The 19,125-nt window shown below is 39.1% G+C and overlaps 4 protein-coding genes across 5 annotated transcripts; 2 read left to right on the top strand and 2 right to left on the bottom strand.

The window, feature by feature from the left end:
- Positions 1 to 76: 76 nt before the first annotated feature.
- On the bottom strand, positions 77 to 3,458 carry isoc2 (isochorismatase domain containing 2). Of its 2 annotated transcripts, none has more exons than XM_029452621.1 (7): positions 3,430 to 3,458; positions 2,945 to 3,052; positions 2,427 to 2,551; positions 2,076 to 2,288; positions 1,541 to 1,611; positions 1,290 to 1,407; positions 77 to 240 (listed from the first exon to the last, which is right to left on the bottom strand). In XM_029452621.1, coding segments are annotated over exons 2-7 (594 nt in total). In that variant the 5' UTR covers positions 2,946 to 3,052; positions 3,430 to 3,458; the 3' UTR covers positions 77 to 174. The 2 variants fall into 2 exon arrangements, with proteins under 2 accessions (XP_029308481.1, XP_029308480.1); XM_029452620.1 differs by lacking the exon at positions 3,430 to 3,458 and adding an exon at positions 3,234 to 3,370.
- Positions 3,358 to 6,537, top strand: atg12 (ATG12 autophagy related 12 homolog (S. cerevisiae)). Its single transcript, XM_029452622.1, has 4 exons — positions 3,358 to 3,529; positions 5,103 to 5,239; positions 5,369 to 5,431; positions 6,328 to 6,537. Exons 1-4 carry the CDS (start codon positions 3,436 to 3,438, stop codon positions 6,385 to 6,387), a joined length of 354 nt encoding a protein of 117 aa, XP_029308482.1. The 5' UTR covers positions 3,358 to 3,435; the 3' UTR covers positions 6,388 to 6,537.
- Positions 6,538 to 9,230: 2,693 nt separating this feature from the next.
- Positions 9,231 to 13,415, top strand: LOC115021564 (germ cell-specific gene 1-like protein). Its single transcript, XM_029452079.1, has 6 exons — positions 9,231 to 9,426; positions 11,901 to 12,083; positions 12,250 to 12,297; positions 12,419 to 12,571; positions 12,719 to 12,830; positions 12,967 to 13,415. Exons 1-6 carry the CDS (start codon positions 9,231 to 9,233, stop codon positions 13,337 to 13,339), a joined length of 1,065 nt encoding a protein of 354 aa, XP_029307939.1. The 3' UTR covers positions 13,340 to 13,415.
- A 1,189-nt stretch (positions 13,416 to 14,604) lies between these two features.
- On the bottom strand, positions 14,605 to 18,182 carry rcvrn2 (recoverin 2). Its single transcript, XM_029451989.1, has 4 exons — positions 18,160 to 18,182; positions 17,517 to 18,019; positions 15,261 to 15,372; positions 14,605 to 14,867 (listed from the first exon to the last, which is right to left on the bottom strand). The coding sequence occupies exons 2-4, from the start codon at positions 17,895 to 17,897 to the stop codon at positions 14,779 to 14,781; spliced, it is 582 nt and encodes a 193-aa protein (XP_029307849.1). The 5' UTR covers positions 17,898 to 18,019; positions 18,160 to 18,182; the 3' UTR covers positions 14,605 to 14,778.
- Positions 18,183 to 19,125: the final 943 nt, after the last annotated feature.

Genomic DNA, 19,125 nt, shown 5'->3' on the forward strand with positions numbered 1-19,125 from the left:
GGACAGACTCAGGAGGCCACAAACCCTCACGCTATCAAACACCGATTCAGAAACATGAACACAAGAACAGCACAGATTTATAGTAGCGTCACTTTATTGAAGCACTTTATCAGTGTGTTGGAAGCAGTGAAATTCTGTACAGTATCTCTGGGACAGAATGACAGGTGATGATCTCTACAGAGCGCTGAATAAGCTGAGGAGGCCGGTGTCAGGGGACGGGTGGGCCAAAAGCTTCTGGATCTGTAATAAAGAATATATTTTTGTCACTTTCATTACTTATGCTGGCAGCTCAGAATGAAATCCATCTTGGTATGTTTGCAAGCAAAAGACGGCAGCTTTACGACTCAAAACCTTTGGTCTCATTCAACAATATCTTCCTACAGTTTTATCTAATAATGAATTAATAAATAATAATAAATAAAGTTCTTGCCTGTGGATCCTAATTAGCATAGGTAAAGGCCCCACCAATCCACATAACAGGGCATGAGACTGCAGAGCCATGCGCACACACAGAAATGAAAATTAAACTTAAGACAATTCAGCCAAGAATTCCAAAAAAGAGGGTGGAGCACCGGACTCCAAACGTACAAAACACTTCAATAGTTCTGAACGGGAGGTACTTGAAAGTGAACGCCAAACGATTCGCCATCACGTGTATAAAAGATTACATCCATGGCTGTCATATTTAGTCGCGACAGTAGTGGATATAAAATAACACAAAAAATGTTCTGTGAACGCGTAATACGGACAAGGTGACGACTGATGAGGTAAAAAAGAAAAATGGTTTGATCTCAAATCTTAGTAAAATAATTATCAAAGATTATAAATGATAAAATACTATTATTAATTATGGTTAAATCATATTCTACAACTGTGCAATTGAAGACGCAATAACCAATTCTTTTGGACAAACATGTCAGCGCGATAATGTGCTCTTCCTCGCGTTTACTCTGGTCTTACTTCAGAACAAATCCCAAATAAGAAAACATTAGTGAATGTTAGAATCAGTTGGTGAATGAGGCCCAATGTTTCACATTTAGGTTTGGCCACTACAGTATGAACTTTTGCCTCACACAAGTACAAGGTCTCCTGTAACTGGTCAACAGTGTCAGTGATAAAGGTTGTAGGTGTATTTTTGGCAGCTCTGTCGTCTGTTTTTGACAGCAGCCTGAGGACTACACTGAAAATGATGTTTTCCTTGGGAGTATACGGCCAGACTTATATTTATCACACATGTAAACAAACCAAAGTAACTCAAGAGTGCAACAGAGAGCAGTTATAGTAAGCACCTCCTTGAAGTTGGGGTGTCTGGCATCTTGAACCAGCTGCAGCAGAACAGCCTCTGTGGTGGTGAGGAAAGCCCCGCTCTGCTTCAGTCGGGACAGAGCAAACAAGCGGTCTGTCTGGCTGTGTGGGGGAACACAAAAGTAGTAACACATATATACAGTTTCCAGACACAGACACACACAGTACCAAATCTATATTTAATGCAGATGATAACAATGCTATATAGCTGAAAGAAAACAGAATACACAGATACCTTCTGGATGAGACGGCATCAGCCACAATATGAACCTCTATTCCCTTTTCGAGCAGGTCATATGTTGTGCACTGTAGAAAAGACAAGAGGCAAAGGTTAACTTCATTAACTGAAGCTCTGTTCACACCGGGCTAGAAAAACTAGCATAATTAATGAACAGAAATAAATAATAAAAGCATAATAATGATATTTCCCTGTCATCACTTTCACATAGAATACAAACAGATGCATTCAGGTGCACTTTTTGTTAGAGGTTGTTTCAGAAATTATTAAAAAAGAAAAAAGGGACATATGCACATTTTTTAGGTTCACACTTGTATTGTGGGTTTCAACTAGAAACATGTTTACATGCTTTGACGTTCAAAACAAGGAAATTAGAGGAAATGGTCCTACATTGACACATGATGTCAACAAACGCACAGACGGAGTAAAATATGAACGGGACTATGAACGTTAATATATCCATTTGTCTTTATGTTGTATTTAATGTTCCTGAGATGGATATTATGACATTTGAACAGTGATGTGGTCTTACTGCAATACAGGCGTGTGTCTCTATTCCACACAGTATAGCCTGCCTGGGGTTCCCCAGGTCCTGCAGCTCCTTCTCCACCTCCTCGATCATCATGGTGAAAGAAGTTTTAGCATGCGCTGTCAGATCTGCTGCATCTAGCTCTGGCACTGTGGGACCCAAGCCTTTAGGGTACTGCTCTGTCAAAATGGAGGGGATGCCCAGAACACGACTGGCCTGTGAGAAGGAAGACATAAATAATTAATACTTACAAATGAATATCTGAGGCTGATGACTTGTATTAATATCTGGAGGATGATAACTTGTAGGACTGACAGACACTGAGAAAGTTGTGTGGCGGTGAGTATTTCCAACCTTGAGCAATCTAGCCGAATTGCTGACAATGTTGGTAAACTGGAATATGTTGGGTCTGAACTTCTCTTGCATGTCACACAGGAGGAGCACTGTATTCTTGGTGGAGAGCCGGCCAACACTTGCCACTGCAAGAGCAAGGTCACAGAAAAGAATATATTGTGTTCAGATACATCATGGGACAGTTCCACAGTCAGGTACAATGTTACATGACTTAACATTAAAATAGCATTTAAGCTTTTAATATTAACACCGGGAGAAATAAGCATTGCATATCATGTTTGAAATGTAGTGGCTACTTTTGAGCTTTATTTGTAACTTCAAATTATGTTTTTATTATAATTTGTGTCTACATAACGAAGAAAAGAGGTTCGCTTCCTTGTACAAAATATTTCCTCAATGGCGTTGCATTTTCGTCATAACAATGGGACCAGTATCATAGCTGAACACAAATGAATTGGAGAAACATGGCGAGGACTGCAGTCATTTGAGCAAACTTAAACATTAGAAAGTTGACTTACTGCTGTTGCCTGAATGGTCCGATTGTGTGGATGAGTGGGTGACAGGTTAAACAGGACTGGAGAAAGTTCAGCACTCAGGTTGAAGTATAATGTCACACGTGACGCCTCCTGTGTGATTAGAAACCAACAGAAAATGTAACGTTAACGTTTCCTATTTTACTTGCCAGTGAAGGACGAAGACTGCATTCAATATTTAACCAAAATGGCACAATATGAATAAAATAGATAACCAACATCTGAATTTGTTATGAAATAATTACGTTATTCTAAAGTCAAAATAATAACTAACCTAGCATGTAGCTAAGAAAAAAGACACTCGTCTTCAACAGCCTTTGATAAACACAGCAGCTTCCATAGCGCATTGACCAATATAATTACGTATCCTGATGATTGACGTTTTTAAGAGCCAATCGCAGCCACTGTACGCCGCCAATTGCCTTGCTTGCTCAGGTGGGTGGGAACCACAACTAACCAAAAGTGGTCACCTGAAGATGTCTGACAATGCAGAGTCCCCAACAGAAACGCAAAAAGAAGAGTCACAACCGCCGTCAGACGATTCGACGACAAATGATGATAAGAAAAAAAGTAAGAAAGAAATATATCGAAAACTCTACGCATTTAGCGAATAATAACCATCTGTTTACGATGAATGTTGACAAGGGAAGAGGAAGCAATTCCGGGTATGTGACGTAAAATGCGATTGACATACGTCGTGTCCAATAGGAATGCTCCTTTTTTTCTGTTAAGCCAATAAACATTTAGCATGTATCATGTGTTATTGCCGGTTCGTGTATTGGCTAATGCTAATATTTATGAAGGCAACATATAATCTTTTTGCTCTTGTATGATATATATTTTTTCAGAGAAGATGTGTACATAATTCATCAAATATATCTTACGCTAGTGCCAATAACAACTACTTATCTTGAACATAAGAATAATTTATTTACGCTAAGCTAACAAATTCAGGTTAGCTTAAAACTGTTACAGTTTATTGAAAATATCTTGTTTCATGTTTTGGGGATTGAAATACGTTTGTTCAGGAATTGCAAGGAACACTCTCCTTTTTTAAATTAATATTCGTTTCATAAGCTGTGCGAGGTTTTTGTTCCCGTTTCAGAGTTATTTAAGAAAACTATTTTCACACTACTACAACTTGACCGAATAACTTTATTTCATTGTCTCGCGCTTTATTAACAACTCAAACCGTTAGATATAAATCAGGGTCAACAACCTATAGCATAATCATTATACAGTCGCCTGGCCAATGTTTTTAGAATGTAAGGTAAAGGTAACCATATAGCAATTAATATTAGAATAAGAATACTAGTGAATACATGAGGCCTGCACATAATTGAATGTAGTTAATCATGTCATTTGAATGAAGTTTAACGTCCAGTTTAATTATATAGTGTATATATAGAAGTGTGTGTGTATATATAATAGTGTTTGAGTAAAATGTTTAAAACATGAGAGCTGAGCTGCATAAGTTGGGAATTTCTCATTTTTGGTGATTAGGTTAATTCCTGAGGATGCAATGCTTTTTTTATATGCACATTTTATAAACTCATAATAAATAGTACAAATTAATTTAATATCCTTTTTTAGTGTGCAAAAATATTTGTGTTTCATTAAAAAAAACTTTTTCACTTAAAATTGTTAACATAAAACATGGTCTCTGCACACGTAGGTCCAATGCAAGGTTTTAGTAATAAAGCCAGGTTTTCTGTCACTAGACTCTCATCAGGGCAAATGTTTGACAACAGTCTTAGGATTACAACAAAGGGAATGCTTTTTTTGTAAGTAACCGTGGGAAATGTAGTTCACAATTGTACCAACAGTAAATTAATTAAGAAAGTAAAATAATTGAAATATGCATCAGAACAAAAAGAATTGTAGGCTATAATAACAAATTGTGCAAAATCCCAAACTATGTATTTTTTTTTTTTTATGTAGGCTGTAAGCATAATAAAGACATGTATTTAATTCTGCAGTACTTTCTAAAAAATTTCACAGGAAGCACGTCAACATAGTTTTTGTTTCACTGGATTCAACTTCTCCAGAAATCCCCCTGAACACTTCATGTTAAGATTTGACTGGGCAAGTCTGGGTGGCGGAAGCAGCATTTTCACTTTTATTTTCTTCTTAATTTTTATAGTTGATGTGCTGCTGAAGTCAGTGGGAGACACTCCTATAATGAAAACAAAGAAGTGGGCAGTGGACAGGGGGAGGACGATACTGTCCCTGTCTCAGTTCATCTCCCGCTTCCTCAAGCTTGATGGCAGTGAACAACTGGTAAGGATGAAGTTCATCTACTGATTTGTTCACTTCCCAAAATCATGTCTTGGACAGATGCTTTGAAAACATGCTTCAGGTCTTTCAGTTTTTTACATATAACTGCATCTGCTTTTTTTTTTTTTTCAGTTCATTTATGTTAACCAGTCTTTCGCCCCCTCACCGGATCAAGAAGTAGGGATCCTCTTTGATGTGAGTACATATAAGCACCCATTTAAATGCCCTGAGACTATAGTGTGTTTCCTTAACCTAAATCAGATTGTTTTGTAATCCACTTAAAACGGGAGCATGACGGTTCATTCGCGACAATTATAACAGTATGTGTAACAAAATTATCTCAATTCCAAAGTCCAATTAATAGTTTTTTCCGAGCTTTTAAGCTTATCATCAACTAACATGTTTGATTCCAGTTACGTTTACTGATGAAGACCATGAGATGCGGTTGAAAGCTCAGAAAAAGCTAATAACTGGTCCTTACACACAATCATAAACTATTAAAATAACAAATAAAATTGCAACACATGTGCACACAAAATACAAGTTTATTCATGTTGACTACTTACCAAAAACAAAGATTTAAGTCCTGTGTTGTTCTATTTATTCAGTCAGTAAAGTACATGTACCAAGTCTTATCAGTTATTACAGATGAGACCTTTTCAGGAATATTAATATTCTGTAAATATGACCTTTTCCTTTTTATAGGAAACATCCTGTATACACAATCACAGGTAGTTTGACAATACTTAACCATTGTATAGCTAAATATCTTTACCATATTTCTCTTAGCTTTTAATGTTCTATTATCCAATGTAATTGGCAAGCCTTCGGGGTTATGTGGAGCTTTAACCAGCAGAGGGGGCAACAAGAGGGAAGCTCCATGTTACAAATGCTTAAATCCTTAACCACTGATTAAAGTAAGAAACAGAATTTACAGTGGACATCCGCTCTCACTGCTCACAGCAGCAACATTTAACCGTTAACATTAGTTTTGTACAAAGTCATTTTGAAACGATATTGTCACATTTCTCCTGTCTTACTATTTTATTTAACATTTCATTTAATGTAATTTTTTCTCTTTTTTTTTTCAGTGTTTTGGCAGCGATGGCAAGCTGGTTCTACATTACTGTAAATCTCAAGCTTGGGGTTAAACTGCTTTCTTCAACCCTATTTCGGACCTCCCCCTTTCTTACATTCATGCTCCAAACATGCACACAAAGTCGTTTTAGTTTTTGGCCTTTTGTTTTCATTCAGTTTTTCTGTATATACATATTGTAAATAAATTATTGTGACTATGTAAAGCTCTGTCTTCTGTTTTTTTTTCTTTTTTTTAAGTCATCGCATTTGGCTCCCAAAAATAAACGCATAACTTTGTGGGCACATGATTTGTCTTTGCACAGCGCTGGTGATATTCATATGGATGGATTCACAGTTTCATTGCAATAATTAAATACCTAGTAAAAGTCAAATTCGCAAAAGGTTTTTGGGAGGTTTACGAAGGAACCTCCTCTAAAAAGCAACAGCCACAGGAAGAGCGGGGGCACTACAGTAACAGATGGACTTAGAGGGATTACATGATTCAGGATGGGTTTGTGACATAAATTCCCAAGAAAGACCGAAAAGAGAGTAGAGTGGCGTGGAGACAGATGCTCGGTCGCTCCATTGGTCTTGCATCGCCGTCCGACTATTGGACTGAAGGATTAAAGGGAGGAGTGAAGCTGGAGAGGTAAGGCTCACTGATTCTCATCCTGGAGGAGGAAAACTAGTGACAGAAACAGGGGAAAGATGACACGATGAGAATCAGTTAAAGATGGAGCAACAAGAGTCAAGAGTTTTGATTGAGGGCTCTTGAACAAGGCAGAGATAACTAAGGACGGCTGGTTTACAGGACTGCAAGAAGAGAAAGTGTTTTATTGTGGTAGTTGCCTCATGTTTGACCTGAAGTACTACAAGGGACAAGGAAAAGATCTTTGGTAGGTACTTTAAAATAACGAGCTGAAATTCTTGTTCCATCAAAATAAAATGTATAGTTTCCTTTTAAAAATACCAGTTGCTGGTTCCAGCTCCTCAAATGTGAGAATTTCATTCTTTTCTTTGTTATGTATGAAACTTGAGTAGGTTTTGGACTGATATTCAGATAAAACAAGTAATATAAAAATTATAATGTGCATTGTTCACTATTTTCTGACACGTATTGACAAAACAATCTAAAAAATAATTTTTATTTAAAGGCTTAATAATAATATTTGTGTCTGTCAGTCATACAAGTTATTAATTGCTTTTCTTATTGAAGCCTAAATGGAGATGACTGCGTTACGGATGATGCAGTGATCACATGTTCTGCTAATGAGTGCAGGTTGTATGAGGGAAATTATGTTTCTAATCAGCTACTTAACATTTGTCAAGACAGACAAACCTGTCAATGCATCTGAAAAATAACAACCTTCCTTTTTATTATGCTTCTGTTGAAAATTAATTAAAAGTTATATCGATGTTAACATCTTCATGCATCTTCCATTTTCTTCATGCTGTGAACTGTTGAAACTTATGGTCACAGTGTACTGCATGTTCAGTCTGTTATCGCTGAAGAGTAATGTTCTTCATTGAAAAAAAAGTCTTTAACATTTCATAAATTACATCGAGCAGGTATTTAGGCTGTGGTAATAATTTGGCATACAAATTGTAAAAATAGTTTCACAGCTCTGGTTAAAAGAAATATATATATATTTATATTTATACAGAGTGTAGTTTTATGTAGCCATATTATATGATTCAAGGCATCGATTAGGTTTTATTAATTTCCTTTTTTCCTATTTTTATCATTTATTTTGTCAGAAGTATTGAGAGACTAGAAACCACCATGGGTGGGTTCCCATGTAGATCAGGGACTTTGCTAAATTCAGTTGGTTTAACTAATGTCTTGTGTTTCTGTGACAGAGAGAGAGAGAGAGAGAGAGAGAGAGAGTATTCACTTCACACTACAACATATATAACACAAACAAATTAAAGAAGATTATCAGAGATTACCAGCAAAAAATCCATTTAGATCTGTGCTTCATCCATAATTTCATCCAAAAAAAGTAATCTCTTGTTTTTGCTCCCCTCTGTCTCGTCTTCCACTTAGGGGTCCAGCGGTGGCGTTCACAATGAGCGGCAGGGTCAGGCCTGAGTGTGTTAATCAGGAGGCAGGAAGATATTAGCCGGGGTCACAGGATTGCACACATTACATATTCTTCCATAACCCCTCCTTATAAACACAGCTGAAGGACGTATGTGACCTCAGGCAGTTTTATGACTCTTACTGACATTCAACAAAGTTAGATGTCACCATTTGGAAACCCTGGTTTTAGCTTTTGTGTGATCCATTTAAACATTACTTATTTTATTTGTTTGCTAAGAGATGGATTGGGTTTAAGTATGACCCATGTCCTCTTTAGATATAAAACTTTTAATGATAAATCCTAGTGTTTTTGGTACAGTCACATTGATCTATTAAGTGTGGGGGCTGTATGGCCATATCCCTCACCACAGAGATCAATAGCAGGATATCACGTTAAAGCTGTCTGGCCAGCATACTGTTTTGTCCTTGCATTTTTCCTAGAGTGACTTTCGTCCACTTAAATCCCCTCTTGTTCATTTTTCCCGCTCCATCTGTCCTTTCCCACGTGTATCAACTTCAGAGAATCTTATCTTTCGCTCTCTTTAGCTTCCTCTCTTTTAATCACCCTGACTTTAAAGTATCTCTTTGTCAGATGCGTTCGGTCATCTTTTGTTACATCACATTTCTTTTTTGCTTTCCATTTAAACCTGGCAGCTCACCACCTCTTTAAACCACCCCAAAACATCTGTCCTGCTCCATCTGTGACTGCAGTTATACCCTCTGTTCTGTTTGTCCTATTTCCACCTGCAGCATCTCCCTCCTCTTTGCCTTACTTTCTCCCCCCTCCCTCTCTCTCTCTGGCCTCGCCCTGCCTCCCCATTCACCTGTGTGGCCATGCTGGAGCGAATGTCCCGTCGCTCTCGCTCCCTGCTCTCCCTGACCTTGACCACTCTGGCTCTGGCCCTCTCCATCCTGGCTCTCTGCACCTCTTACTGGTGTGAGGGCACCCACAAGGTGGTCAAGCCCCTCTGCCTGTCGCCCGTCAAAATGAAGAACTGTGGTCAGAACAACAGCGAGCCTTACACCACAGGTAAGTGTCACACTGTCTTTCACTTCTCCAGCTTTGCTTGCTTCCTATTGCTTTATTGTTTCTCCCTATTGTTTCTTTTAGGTATACTGTAACTTGGTTTGCTCTTTTATTGTTACAGGTATGTTTGTGTATATAAATGTTTTTTAATATCCACTTTTTGAGGAGCACCTTCCTATTTATGCAAACAACTCTTGATTTTGACAATGATTTTAGTCTCAACAGAGCATCTAAGTATGCAGGCAGGGTGCAGATGTTCTATTAAACTGAACTTTAATGAGCACAAACACTTTGAAAAGTAATGGTGTCACACAGAGCTTAGCATTTCATAAACAGCTATGTTGCATAAATCTTTGAGGTGTAACTCTACCAACAAAGGATTTAGGATTTGTCTAGCTGCCAAGGAAGCAACAAGTATGCACGTAACAACAGATGTTACGTTAACAGCAGTGGCACAAGAAGAAGTGATACCACAGTGTAAGAATACTACGCAGCAGTAAATAAAGCTGTCAAATACATTTAGTGGGACAACAAATACAACATCTCCCTTGGACATGGGGGGGATGTAGAAGTATAAAGTGAAATATTGACTCCAGTTTAGTACTTGAGTTCAACACTTTGTTCCGCTCCACACTGGTGAATAGGAGTGTTTCAGAACATTAAGCTTTGAGCTGGCCTAAAGCAGAAGAGTACTACAAAAGGTTGCCTGGTCACTTAATCCCGATATCTGTTGCAACGTGTTTACCGGCATTTCGCAAACTCAAGTTCATGGGTTCATCTGACCTGACGTCAGCAGTCAGGTGTAGTTTACATGGTATTAGGCGTTTGCATTAGTCAGGCATAATTTGAATGTTGAAACATTGCTACTGAGCAGGTACCGCTCGTCATCGCCACACGTAACCTTCTGACGGATACACTTTGCAGGATAATGCATCATCACTTTAAGATTCTTAGAGAAACATGACTGTGTAATTTCCAATGATAATCAGATAGTTGTATCATTTATATACTTCTAAAACATCTGAGCAATCATTTGACAAAACAATCCAGACTCGAGGTCTACTTACAAGGATTTTCTGGAGCTTTCACATCTCACAATCTTCTTCTGCAGACTCTTATCAAGTGTACAGCAGATCAAGTACACTGACCAACCTAGGTGAGATGTGATTGAAAGATCTTTCTAATGCAAAAATGTAAATGTAAAATAAGAGCAGATATAGAAATATTATAAAATCAAAAAATGTGTACGAGAAATATGAATATGCAAAAAACGAAATACAATAAGAATATGACAAATACTGTGAAAAAGATCTGCACAGTGTATCTGAATTAAAAGTGAAAGAACTGTGCAGTTTTAAAAGTGGAAGTATTGTTGCAGAAATGTGCAAAGGTTTATTAGATTATTGTCTCTGCATGTGGTCGGTTTGTTATTGTGTATTATCTCATAAGTCTTCCTAAATGTGCTGATAATATTAAATGCAGCTTTCTGACATTGACTCTACCAAAATATTGGCCTTAACTGTTGAATGTGATTACACCATTATTGAATTTCTTGATCTTTGCACCTTGTCACTGCATAACAACAACCAATACCTCAAAATAATCCTCCCCAAGGGATTGTCCTTGGTTTGATGTTTTTAAATCTCTTTTTGCACATACCTTAGTCCCACAGTGAACTTAATTATGGTGTAGCATTAATCTGCGGGGTGTGAGGACAGATCCCGACGGTTTATTGGACCATGGGGGAGAGCGCACTGCCTGCTGCCGGGTTTTCTCAACAAATATGATTAATTCACAATGAGATTAACAGCTTTTACTGCACGAAGGAATCATCTACATGTCCTTTATGTACTTGTACAGAAATGTCTACCTTTACAGTGGCTTTACTAACACACATGTGGGATGACAAGGTGCGGGCTGACAGGCCTGCATGTGACTCAAAAACACGGCCATGTTATCTTTGAGACCACAGTGTGATGAACAGACTTGTTAAGCGGTCACTGTTTTGTGTCTCTCTTTCTAAAGTACATACTTTTTCCAATTTTCCATCAACACATCGCTGCACGCATAGTGTGTCTTCTCTGGCATTATGGCGTTACGTTTTTGACAATGGAAAATATTGCGTCAAAGAACCTATTAGATATTTCTGAGGCATGATTGCGTTTGCAGTTTGCACTTCTGTGTATCTGTGTGTGTCCTGTGTGTGCTGTATTGGATCAGTTGTTGATGCTGGTTACCTCGCAGGTCTTCGATGTTGTCATGTTTGCATGATATTGCTGAATGTTGGGTTAGGGTTTGGAGAATACAGATTTCCCCACAAATGTGTGTGAGTGTGAACGTGTTGGTGTCTCAAAGAGCTGTGAAGAGATGATCCACCCAGTGCCACCAACTCCATTATCCCACATAGGAATAAGCAGGTACACAAATGTACCTAAAACACGCTCTTCTCATTGTCATCCTCTTGTGCTGTCACGCAGAGAGTCCCACTCAGAACCCGTACAACCGCACACTGTCTCCAGCCAGGAGGGACGAGCTGGCCAAGATCAGACAGAGGCAGTTGGCCAACGCAGTTCAGTACATCTGGGAGACGGGAGAAGACAAGTTTGCTTTTAGATACTTCCACACTGGTTTCTGGGAAAGCTGCGAGAAACACAACGACGGTGAGACCAAGCACACCTGGTCACAATATTTGAATACTCGGATACTAGAATAGTTTTATTACATTTCCATAGGTTCTTTTCAGACACAGCTCTCCGCAAAATCTTTTCATTTGAACTCAAAGAGCAATGTCTTCATCTTGTTTATATCTGTAAATCTGGTTTGTAGGGGAGAAATGTCGAAGCTTTATAGAGTTAACACCTGGAGAAACACAAGGTGAGTTGTGCATCAGCTGAAATATAAAAAACATTGAATTATTGTTTTTACCTTTTTTATATTTTTCTTTCTCTATTGCATGCGTGTGTGTCAATTGTGTATGTATTTTCAAATGTTGCAGGTGTCCTCTGGCTGTCTGTTATTTCAGAGTTTACGTACATCGGTCTGCTGGGGATGGGCTTCCTACTGATGTGGCTGGAAGTCTTGTGTTCCCATAAAGAGATGCACTCGCTAAAAATCAATGCCTATGCAGCTATCTGTACTGTGTTGTCAGGTGAGATTCAGTGTATCCTTCAATTTTACATTTCTGCTTTTCGTTCATTAACTTTATAATCACTTCCTTCTCCATATATCATTCTCTATTTACATGCTCATATTTCTTTATTCGGTCTGGTTTTTGTTTGTTTCACCCCCCATGTAGGTCTTCTTGGGATGGTGGCCCATATGATGTTCACCACAGTGTTTCAGATGACAGTCATCGTGGGCCCCAAAGACTGGAGGCCTCAGTCCTGGGACTACGGCTGGTCTTTTGCGTAGGTGGCTGCTCTTTAGAGACAGCATATAAGCCTGTATTATTAAAGCATGTACCTATAAATAGTTGTTATTTACAGGCTATGATGAGATGTTTCTCTTCTCTCTCTAATGATCCTAAATCTCATCTGTTCTCAGTCTTGCCTGGGTGTCCTTCAGTTGCTGTATGGGGGCCGCGGTGGTCACACTCAACTCCTACACAAAGACCATCATCGAGCTCCGTCGCAGACAGAGGCTCCGTTTGGAGGAAGCAAGAGCCGCCACTCATGCTCCTTCCTACGATGAGGTGGTTCCAGGAGGCGGGCTCTACTCTGTCAGCGGCCTGTTGCAGTGTCCAGACGGTATGATCGACGTAGCGTGGGCCCCGAATGGCAGCGTGGTCGGAGTGGGAAATGGGGATGTACCAACGCTGGTTTTAGTTGGAGGCTGTGGGCCGGAGGGGTGTGAAGACTGTGAGAGAGAGATGGATGAGATGGACGATGCCATGGACCGAGTGGATTCACCTTGTTAGGGGATCTTTTATATCTATCAACTTAAAAAAGGGTTGAAAAAAAACTGGACAAGGAAAGATCCTGTCATCGTGCTGGAGAGGGATCAATGTGAGCAAACACATCCTGTTTTTCTATTCTTCCACTTTGACTTTCAGTGAAATGCACTTTTTTTGCGATTGAAGGCCATTGAAATCAATGCATATCAAACTGTAAAGACTAAAATGTATTATCACACTGGCATGCAAGGCTGCATGTTTCTGGGTATTTCTCAGTGCCTCATGGAAGGAAAGTAAATGTATGTCTCTATATTTAAAGGCATATAAATGTTTATATCATTTTATTGTTTATATATTAACACACAATGTATCAGGTTATCATAATTATCATTTCACTGCATAGACGGGACGGATGTGTCCTGCTATTGAACAGATCAGCCTGTCCTTTAGAGTAAATATACAATATATTCTCGTTTATCTCTTGATGCAATGCACATATACCAGAGGATACAACAGACACAATTTCTCTGCAGACACACAGACAAACCCATACGATAGACACATAGTGATAGAAAGATTACAGAGATTTTGAAAAGTCTGCTCTCTGATGTTGAACAGAAGATTATGTGTAAACCAGTAATCCCGAGTTGGATGGAAAGAAGGAGGAATAGAGTGAGGAGAGATGGAAAGCATGTGAAGGGATGGAGAGGTGGAGGGGGGAGCGGGTTGTTGGAGGTCAAATGAAAGTTGGAAAGAAACGCAGGCTGGACACACACACACACACACACACACACACACACACACACCCACGCACAAAATCTGCACCGTGAACACGTCACACTTTCAGGGAAATGATTGTGTTGAATGTGAAATTATACAGGCAAAGAATTCTAAATAAATTTACCAAAATTGAGCTTAAATGTTTGTAGGTTTTACATGTGGTTTACTCCTGGATATACTGTCTGGGATCAACGAAATTGAAAACTTACAAGCATTATATATTATGCAGTATGTTTCTAGGTCATAGAAGAATTCATTGTTTCCTGGGAGAGAGAAATAAATAGATTTTCAAAGCACAGATTTATGAGAAAAACCTGTAATTTATTGCACAGTGAATATACGTGAGAGCTACGACTTCTATTAAGACATTTCCAGTTCTGTAAAAAAAAAACTAATGAGCTAACAATCAGGTGTGATACTTATATAACGGTTATAACCATTATTATTATTTTTATATCTGTACACACATTTTAAACACTATGTCCTAATAGGCCTCTTTCAGCCTCTATTTGTTATATAAATTCATTGACAAACTTCAGTAATACAATATGAAACAAACAAAACTTACTGAAAAGTTAGTTGCAACCAAGACACTGCAGAGAAGAGTATTTACACAGAGGGGTTGAGTGGGAAGAAAATAAGTTTAAAAGAGTCTAATGAGAAGGGATGCAATAGGAATGACTTTATTCTTTCATTTCTTCATAGTGGATAAGACGCATTGCATTCTCATTTTCAGTCACTCCCTTGATGAACTCTCCTTCAGCCAGTCGCTCTGTGAAAGAAAGCAAGAAGAAACGTTAAATAGTATCTAAGTTATCTAAGAAATATGCTCTTATCTCCTGTGGATATGCTTGTATGACAGTCGCATGCAATGCAGTGGGTCAATTAAGGCTTCATGATATGAGGCATAATACAGCTTACATGCCACATATGATGCTGTAACTGGGGGGCTCCCAGGTGGACGCATTGCTTGTATTATTGTTAAGCCAAACAGCTGTAAAACGTAATCTTCAGTAGCGGATGTAAGAACAGTTGCTGAGGAAAGGTAGTAAGAGCTTACGCTGACTTTATCTCTTTCTAACATAAATACGCAGTGATAAGAACACAATGACCTCTCATGCACCACGGAGGCACAATGCATAGACACGTGTGTTATTTTCTTTACCGTTGTCTTTCTTTTCGAAGTAAGACCACAGCTTGTTGGCTCTCTTCTCGGGTGTGTTCTCATCGTCTTGTAGCTTGCACTGCTCCTCCTTGGGGATCAGCTTAAATATGGCCTGAGAGGGGGGGTTGGGTAAAAGATTGGTGATAATGTTGCATCATTTCTCTCACACAAATAATGTATGGAACGTCAACACAGCACATAAAGCAAAAGTGTGCAAGCCAAGAAGCATGTAGCCTGCTGGACAAGTGAGTAAGCTCAAGTTAATTAGTGTCTTGTGGTTTATAGAGCGTCTGATGCAAAACAACTTGACATTTAGAGAAAAGCTACAGGCCAAGTTTTTTCTTATGTCTAGATCCTGATTACTGTCATTAGTCATTGTATACTCTGCGCAATTTGGCTAAATACAACCAAGTCAAGTAGCCTACAATTAAATCTTACACTAAATGTAGCCTGCAATCCCCACACGACAACTGATTTGCCAACCAAATGCAGCTACGATAGCAATACTGGAGGGCTTGACCGTCATAATTTTACATGTAGACTTTCACTTGAATTAAGATGAATAAATTAATAACCAAAGAGCCCACGGCCACACATTCAGGCCCGTGTGTCATTTCTCAGCGATAGTGAATCTGGATTACGCCACTTAGAAACCAGCAGCTTGTAAATAACTAAATGACTGTGCACTTTAGGTTCAGGCGTTTAAGTGTGTGTCCCACTTAGAGAGGAAGCACTCATCTCCCACATTTAAGACACCTAGATTAACATGGATTAGTGCCAAGACTCAGGCCACAGGCCAAACACCAAGATGTCATCTCTTTTCTCCCTGTGCTGTCCCTCCATTTTGCCCCTCTGATATTGTGCTCTGTATAGTTCACACTGTGAGCTCATAGATGACAAGCAGTTACCGGTCAGCAGTCTCATACAAATGTGGATACCCTCAAACAGGGTAGATAATAAATAATTAATGGGGGCAATTCTGGGTGATTTCTTTCCCCCGATATTTGAAATTCGGAGGCCTTTACATCCACAATCACACAAATACGTTACCCCTTTGATTGTGTTTTATGAATACATTGATTTTCACAGTAGATAGATTATGTTCAACTATTGACTATAGTCCTGCCTTCTTCACTCGCTTGTTTCCCAATTCAAACCCACAAAAGAAAACCGATATCACTGGATTATTCTTCTGTGATAATAATGCTAGTTTCTGTGCATATTTGTTTCATGCCTACCTCTCAACAGAGTCTAATTCTGTTGCATGTTGTTGAACATTTGGCAGTGTGGCTTTAAAATGGAGCTATTTTGTGCAGTGGTTGTAAACGTGATGAACATGTACTCAGGCCAGTTGGCCAGGAATTCAATCCCATTACAATGCCAGATGGATACTCAGCTGATCTGTCTAAACCTCTTACAATAGTATATCATTTGTTTTTAAAAACAGAGGGTAAGAAACTTTACAACCTTCATAGGACTGACTTTTGATTAAATGAAAGCAATAGCCAACAACTAGTGTTTAGTAATAAGCGTAAGTAAATCTAACGGTCAAAGTGGCGGCCTCCTGAATCAAAGAAACATGGATTAGTCTCGGGGACGATGAGCAGTACCTCTATAGAAAAAGCAATACAAGAGTAGTCATGTTTAAGAATAGGACCGCTTACATAATCACAGAGATTATCAGGCTCAAATAGACGGTCTAATTAGGCTGGAAAATTAGTACTGAGACCTACATTCTCGTTTGACATGGACCTCAAAGTGAGTGGGCAAAGTACCAAGAAACCCTGACAACATGATGCGGTCAAAATAATTCTTTAAACAAATGACCATAGTTAGATTAGCACCTCATTGGCATAGCAATGTCAAGAAAATTCAACAATATAAATTTTAAAAGTAGTATAAACTACAGAATTATTGGATTGTATGATGTCAAGTAATCCTCTTATTCTGTCTTTCTGTTGTAGCTGACAATTTATAATAAAACATTTCCCTGAAGACTATGAGCAACAGAAGAGCTTACATTTCTGTTTGTAGCAGCAATGAAGGTGAACATTATGGTATAATGAAATACCTTTTCCATCTTTAGCACTCTTCGCCCACATAGTTTGATACTACTCTCCTAAAGTAAGTTGGAAATGAATGAGCTACATCATCTCACTGTAGAAATATCATGTTTAATTGCTTTTTGTAATACTAGAACCACAATTAACATCTGTGATCCTTTCCTCTTTATCTCACTGTATTTACGCCCCTCACCTGGCAGATCTCCGTCACTTCTGTCTTGTTGATGTATCCGTTCTTGTCCACATCAAACAGCGAGAAGGCCCACTCCAGCTTTCGGGTCGTCTTCCCAGTGGAGGTCATGTGCAGTGCGATGATGTACTCCTTGAAGTCCAAAGTGCCATCGTCGTTGGTGTCAAAGGAGCGAAACACATGTCGTGCGTAGCTCTTGGCATCGCTGTCGGGGAAGAAGCGGGTGTAGATCTGCTCAAACTCTTCTGGTGTTATGCGTCCCGTCGGGCACTGCGTCTGAAAGTTCTCGTACCACTGGCTGATCTCATGTTCAGTGAATTTGGTGGTGAGCTTCAGGTCCTGCAGGATCTCCTTTGATAATGCGCTACTAGTTGTATTTCCCATGGTACTTTTTTTTCAGTGTCAATTCTGACCGACTCAATGGCACGTGTTTGCCACCTGAGCTTTCTTCTTCTGTGCCACCTGAACTTCTCGTTCAAAATATTTGTTCACTGGCTTGGCTTCTCCTGTTGATGGAAGAGAATAATGCAAGTGGGAAAAAAAGATGAACACATATGGTACAGTCCACAATTTGTTATAACTGCTCACTTATTGATATCAATAAATCACATTGTGAGGATGGTCAAACATGTAGGGGAAAGCTTACCTGTGTGTTGTTTAGGCAGATGAAGGCTGGAGAATTGAGTGTGTGTCTTGACAGGAAGACAGTGAGAGATAAGGAGGGCAGGGGGAAACGCACGCCTACCATGGACAACAGGGTTAATTCTGTTAATGCCGGATTTAAGGTGGCTGAGCCTACTTTTCTCTATTGGGTCTGCTAGTCTAGAAAGATCTACAGTGCGCCTATGTGACAGAGTTATGCCTTGTGTGTACAAGAAGTTAATAATCTCACTTAATAACTTGATATTAATCAATTAATTATTATAATGGTTTAATGCATTTCACTTTACTTACAGCCCTTTCATGAAGTGTTTGAATGCTACAAAATTACTTTTTTTTTACACTGATTTAGAACATTAGTAGACTCAGGGACTCCCTGTTAACATGGCTCCAGGTGGGTTTGTGCAGTATGTCTGCGATTTCAGTCGTGGCCCTACAATGGGTTTAGTTGGCCATCAAAACCTAATTCCAGACTGCCATATGTCCAGTCAGTTTAACTCCCCTCTACCTTCAATCCCACCTGCGCCCCTCACATCATCTTTACTTACGGCCTTCTCTGTACATGACCTCTGTCCCACATGAGCAACGATGTCCTCCACCCTCACTAAGCTGGCTGTGTTTTAATGGGCTGCAGGTTTAAAGGTTTTGTTGGTATTTACTTACTCTGCAATGGCTGTAACTTTTTTTAGCCTGCACAAAGTATATTTTTTCATGCACTAAATGCGTCGTGTTTTAAGTACTGGCTGACACAAACATTCACAGTCATTACCTCCTCTTCATTTTCACTGGTTTGAACGTTTCTACCCAATCCCTTGTAATACAGTCCCAGTCCTTTCTCTGTATATGGTCTCCATCTTTATTGTCAACAGCCATCTCCCTATAGGAGGCGTCACGGACACATTTATCAGTCTGATTTATGTTTGTCAGACTGAGACTATCATCTTGATTGTCT

This window comes from Cottoperca gobio, chromosome 16, assembly GCF_900634415.1.
Source record: "Cottoperca gobio chromosome 16, fCotGob3.1, whole genome shotgun sequence".
Classification (NCBI taxonomy): Eukaryota; Metazoa; Chordata; class Actinopteri; order Perciformes; family Bovichtidae; genus Cottoperca; species Cottoperca gobio.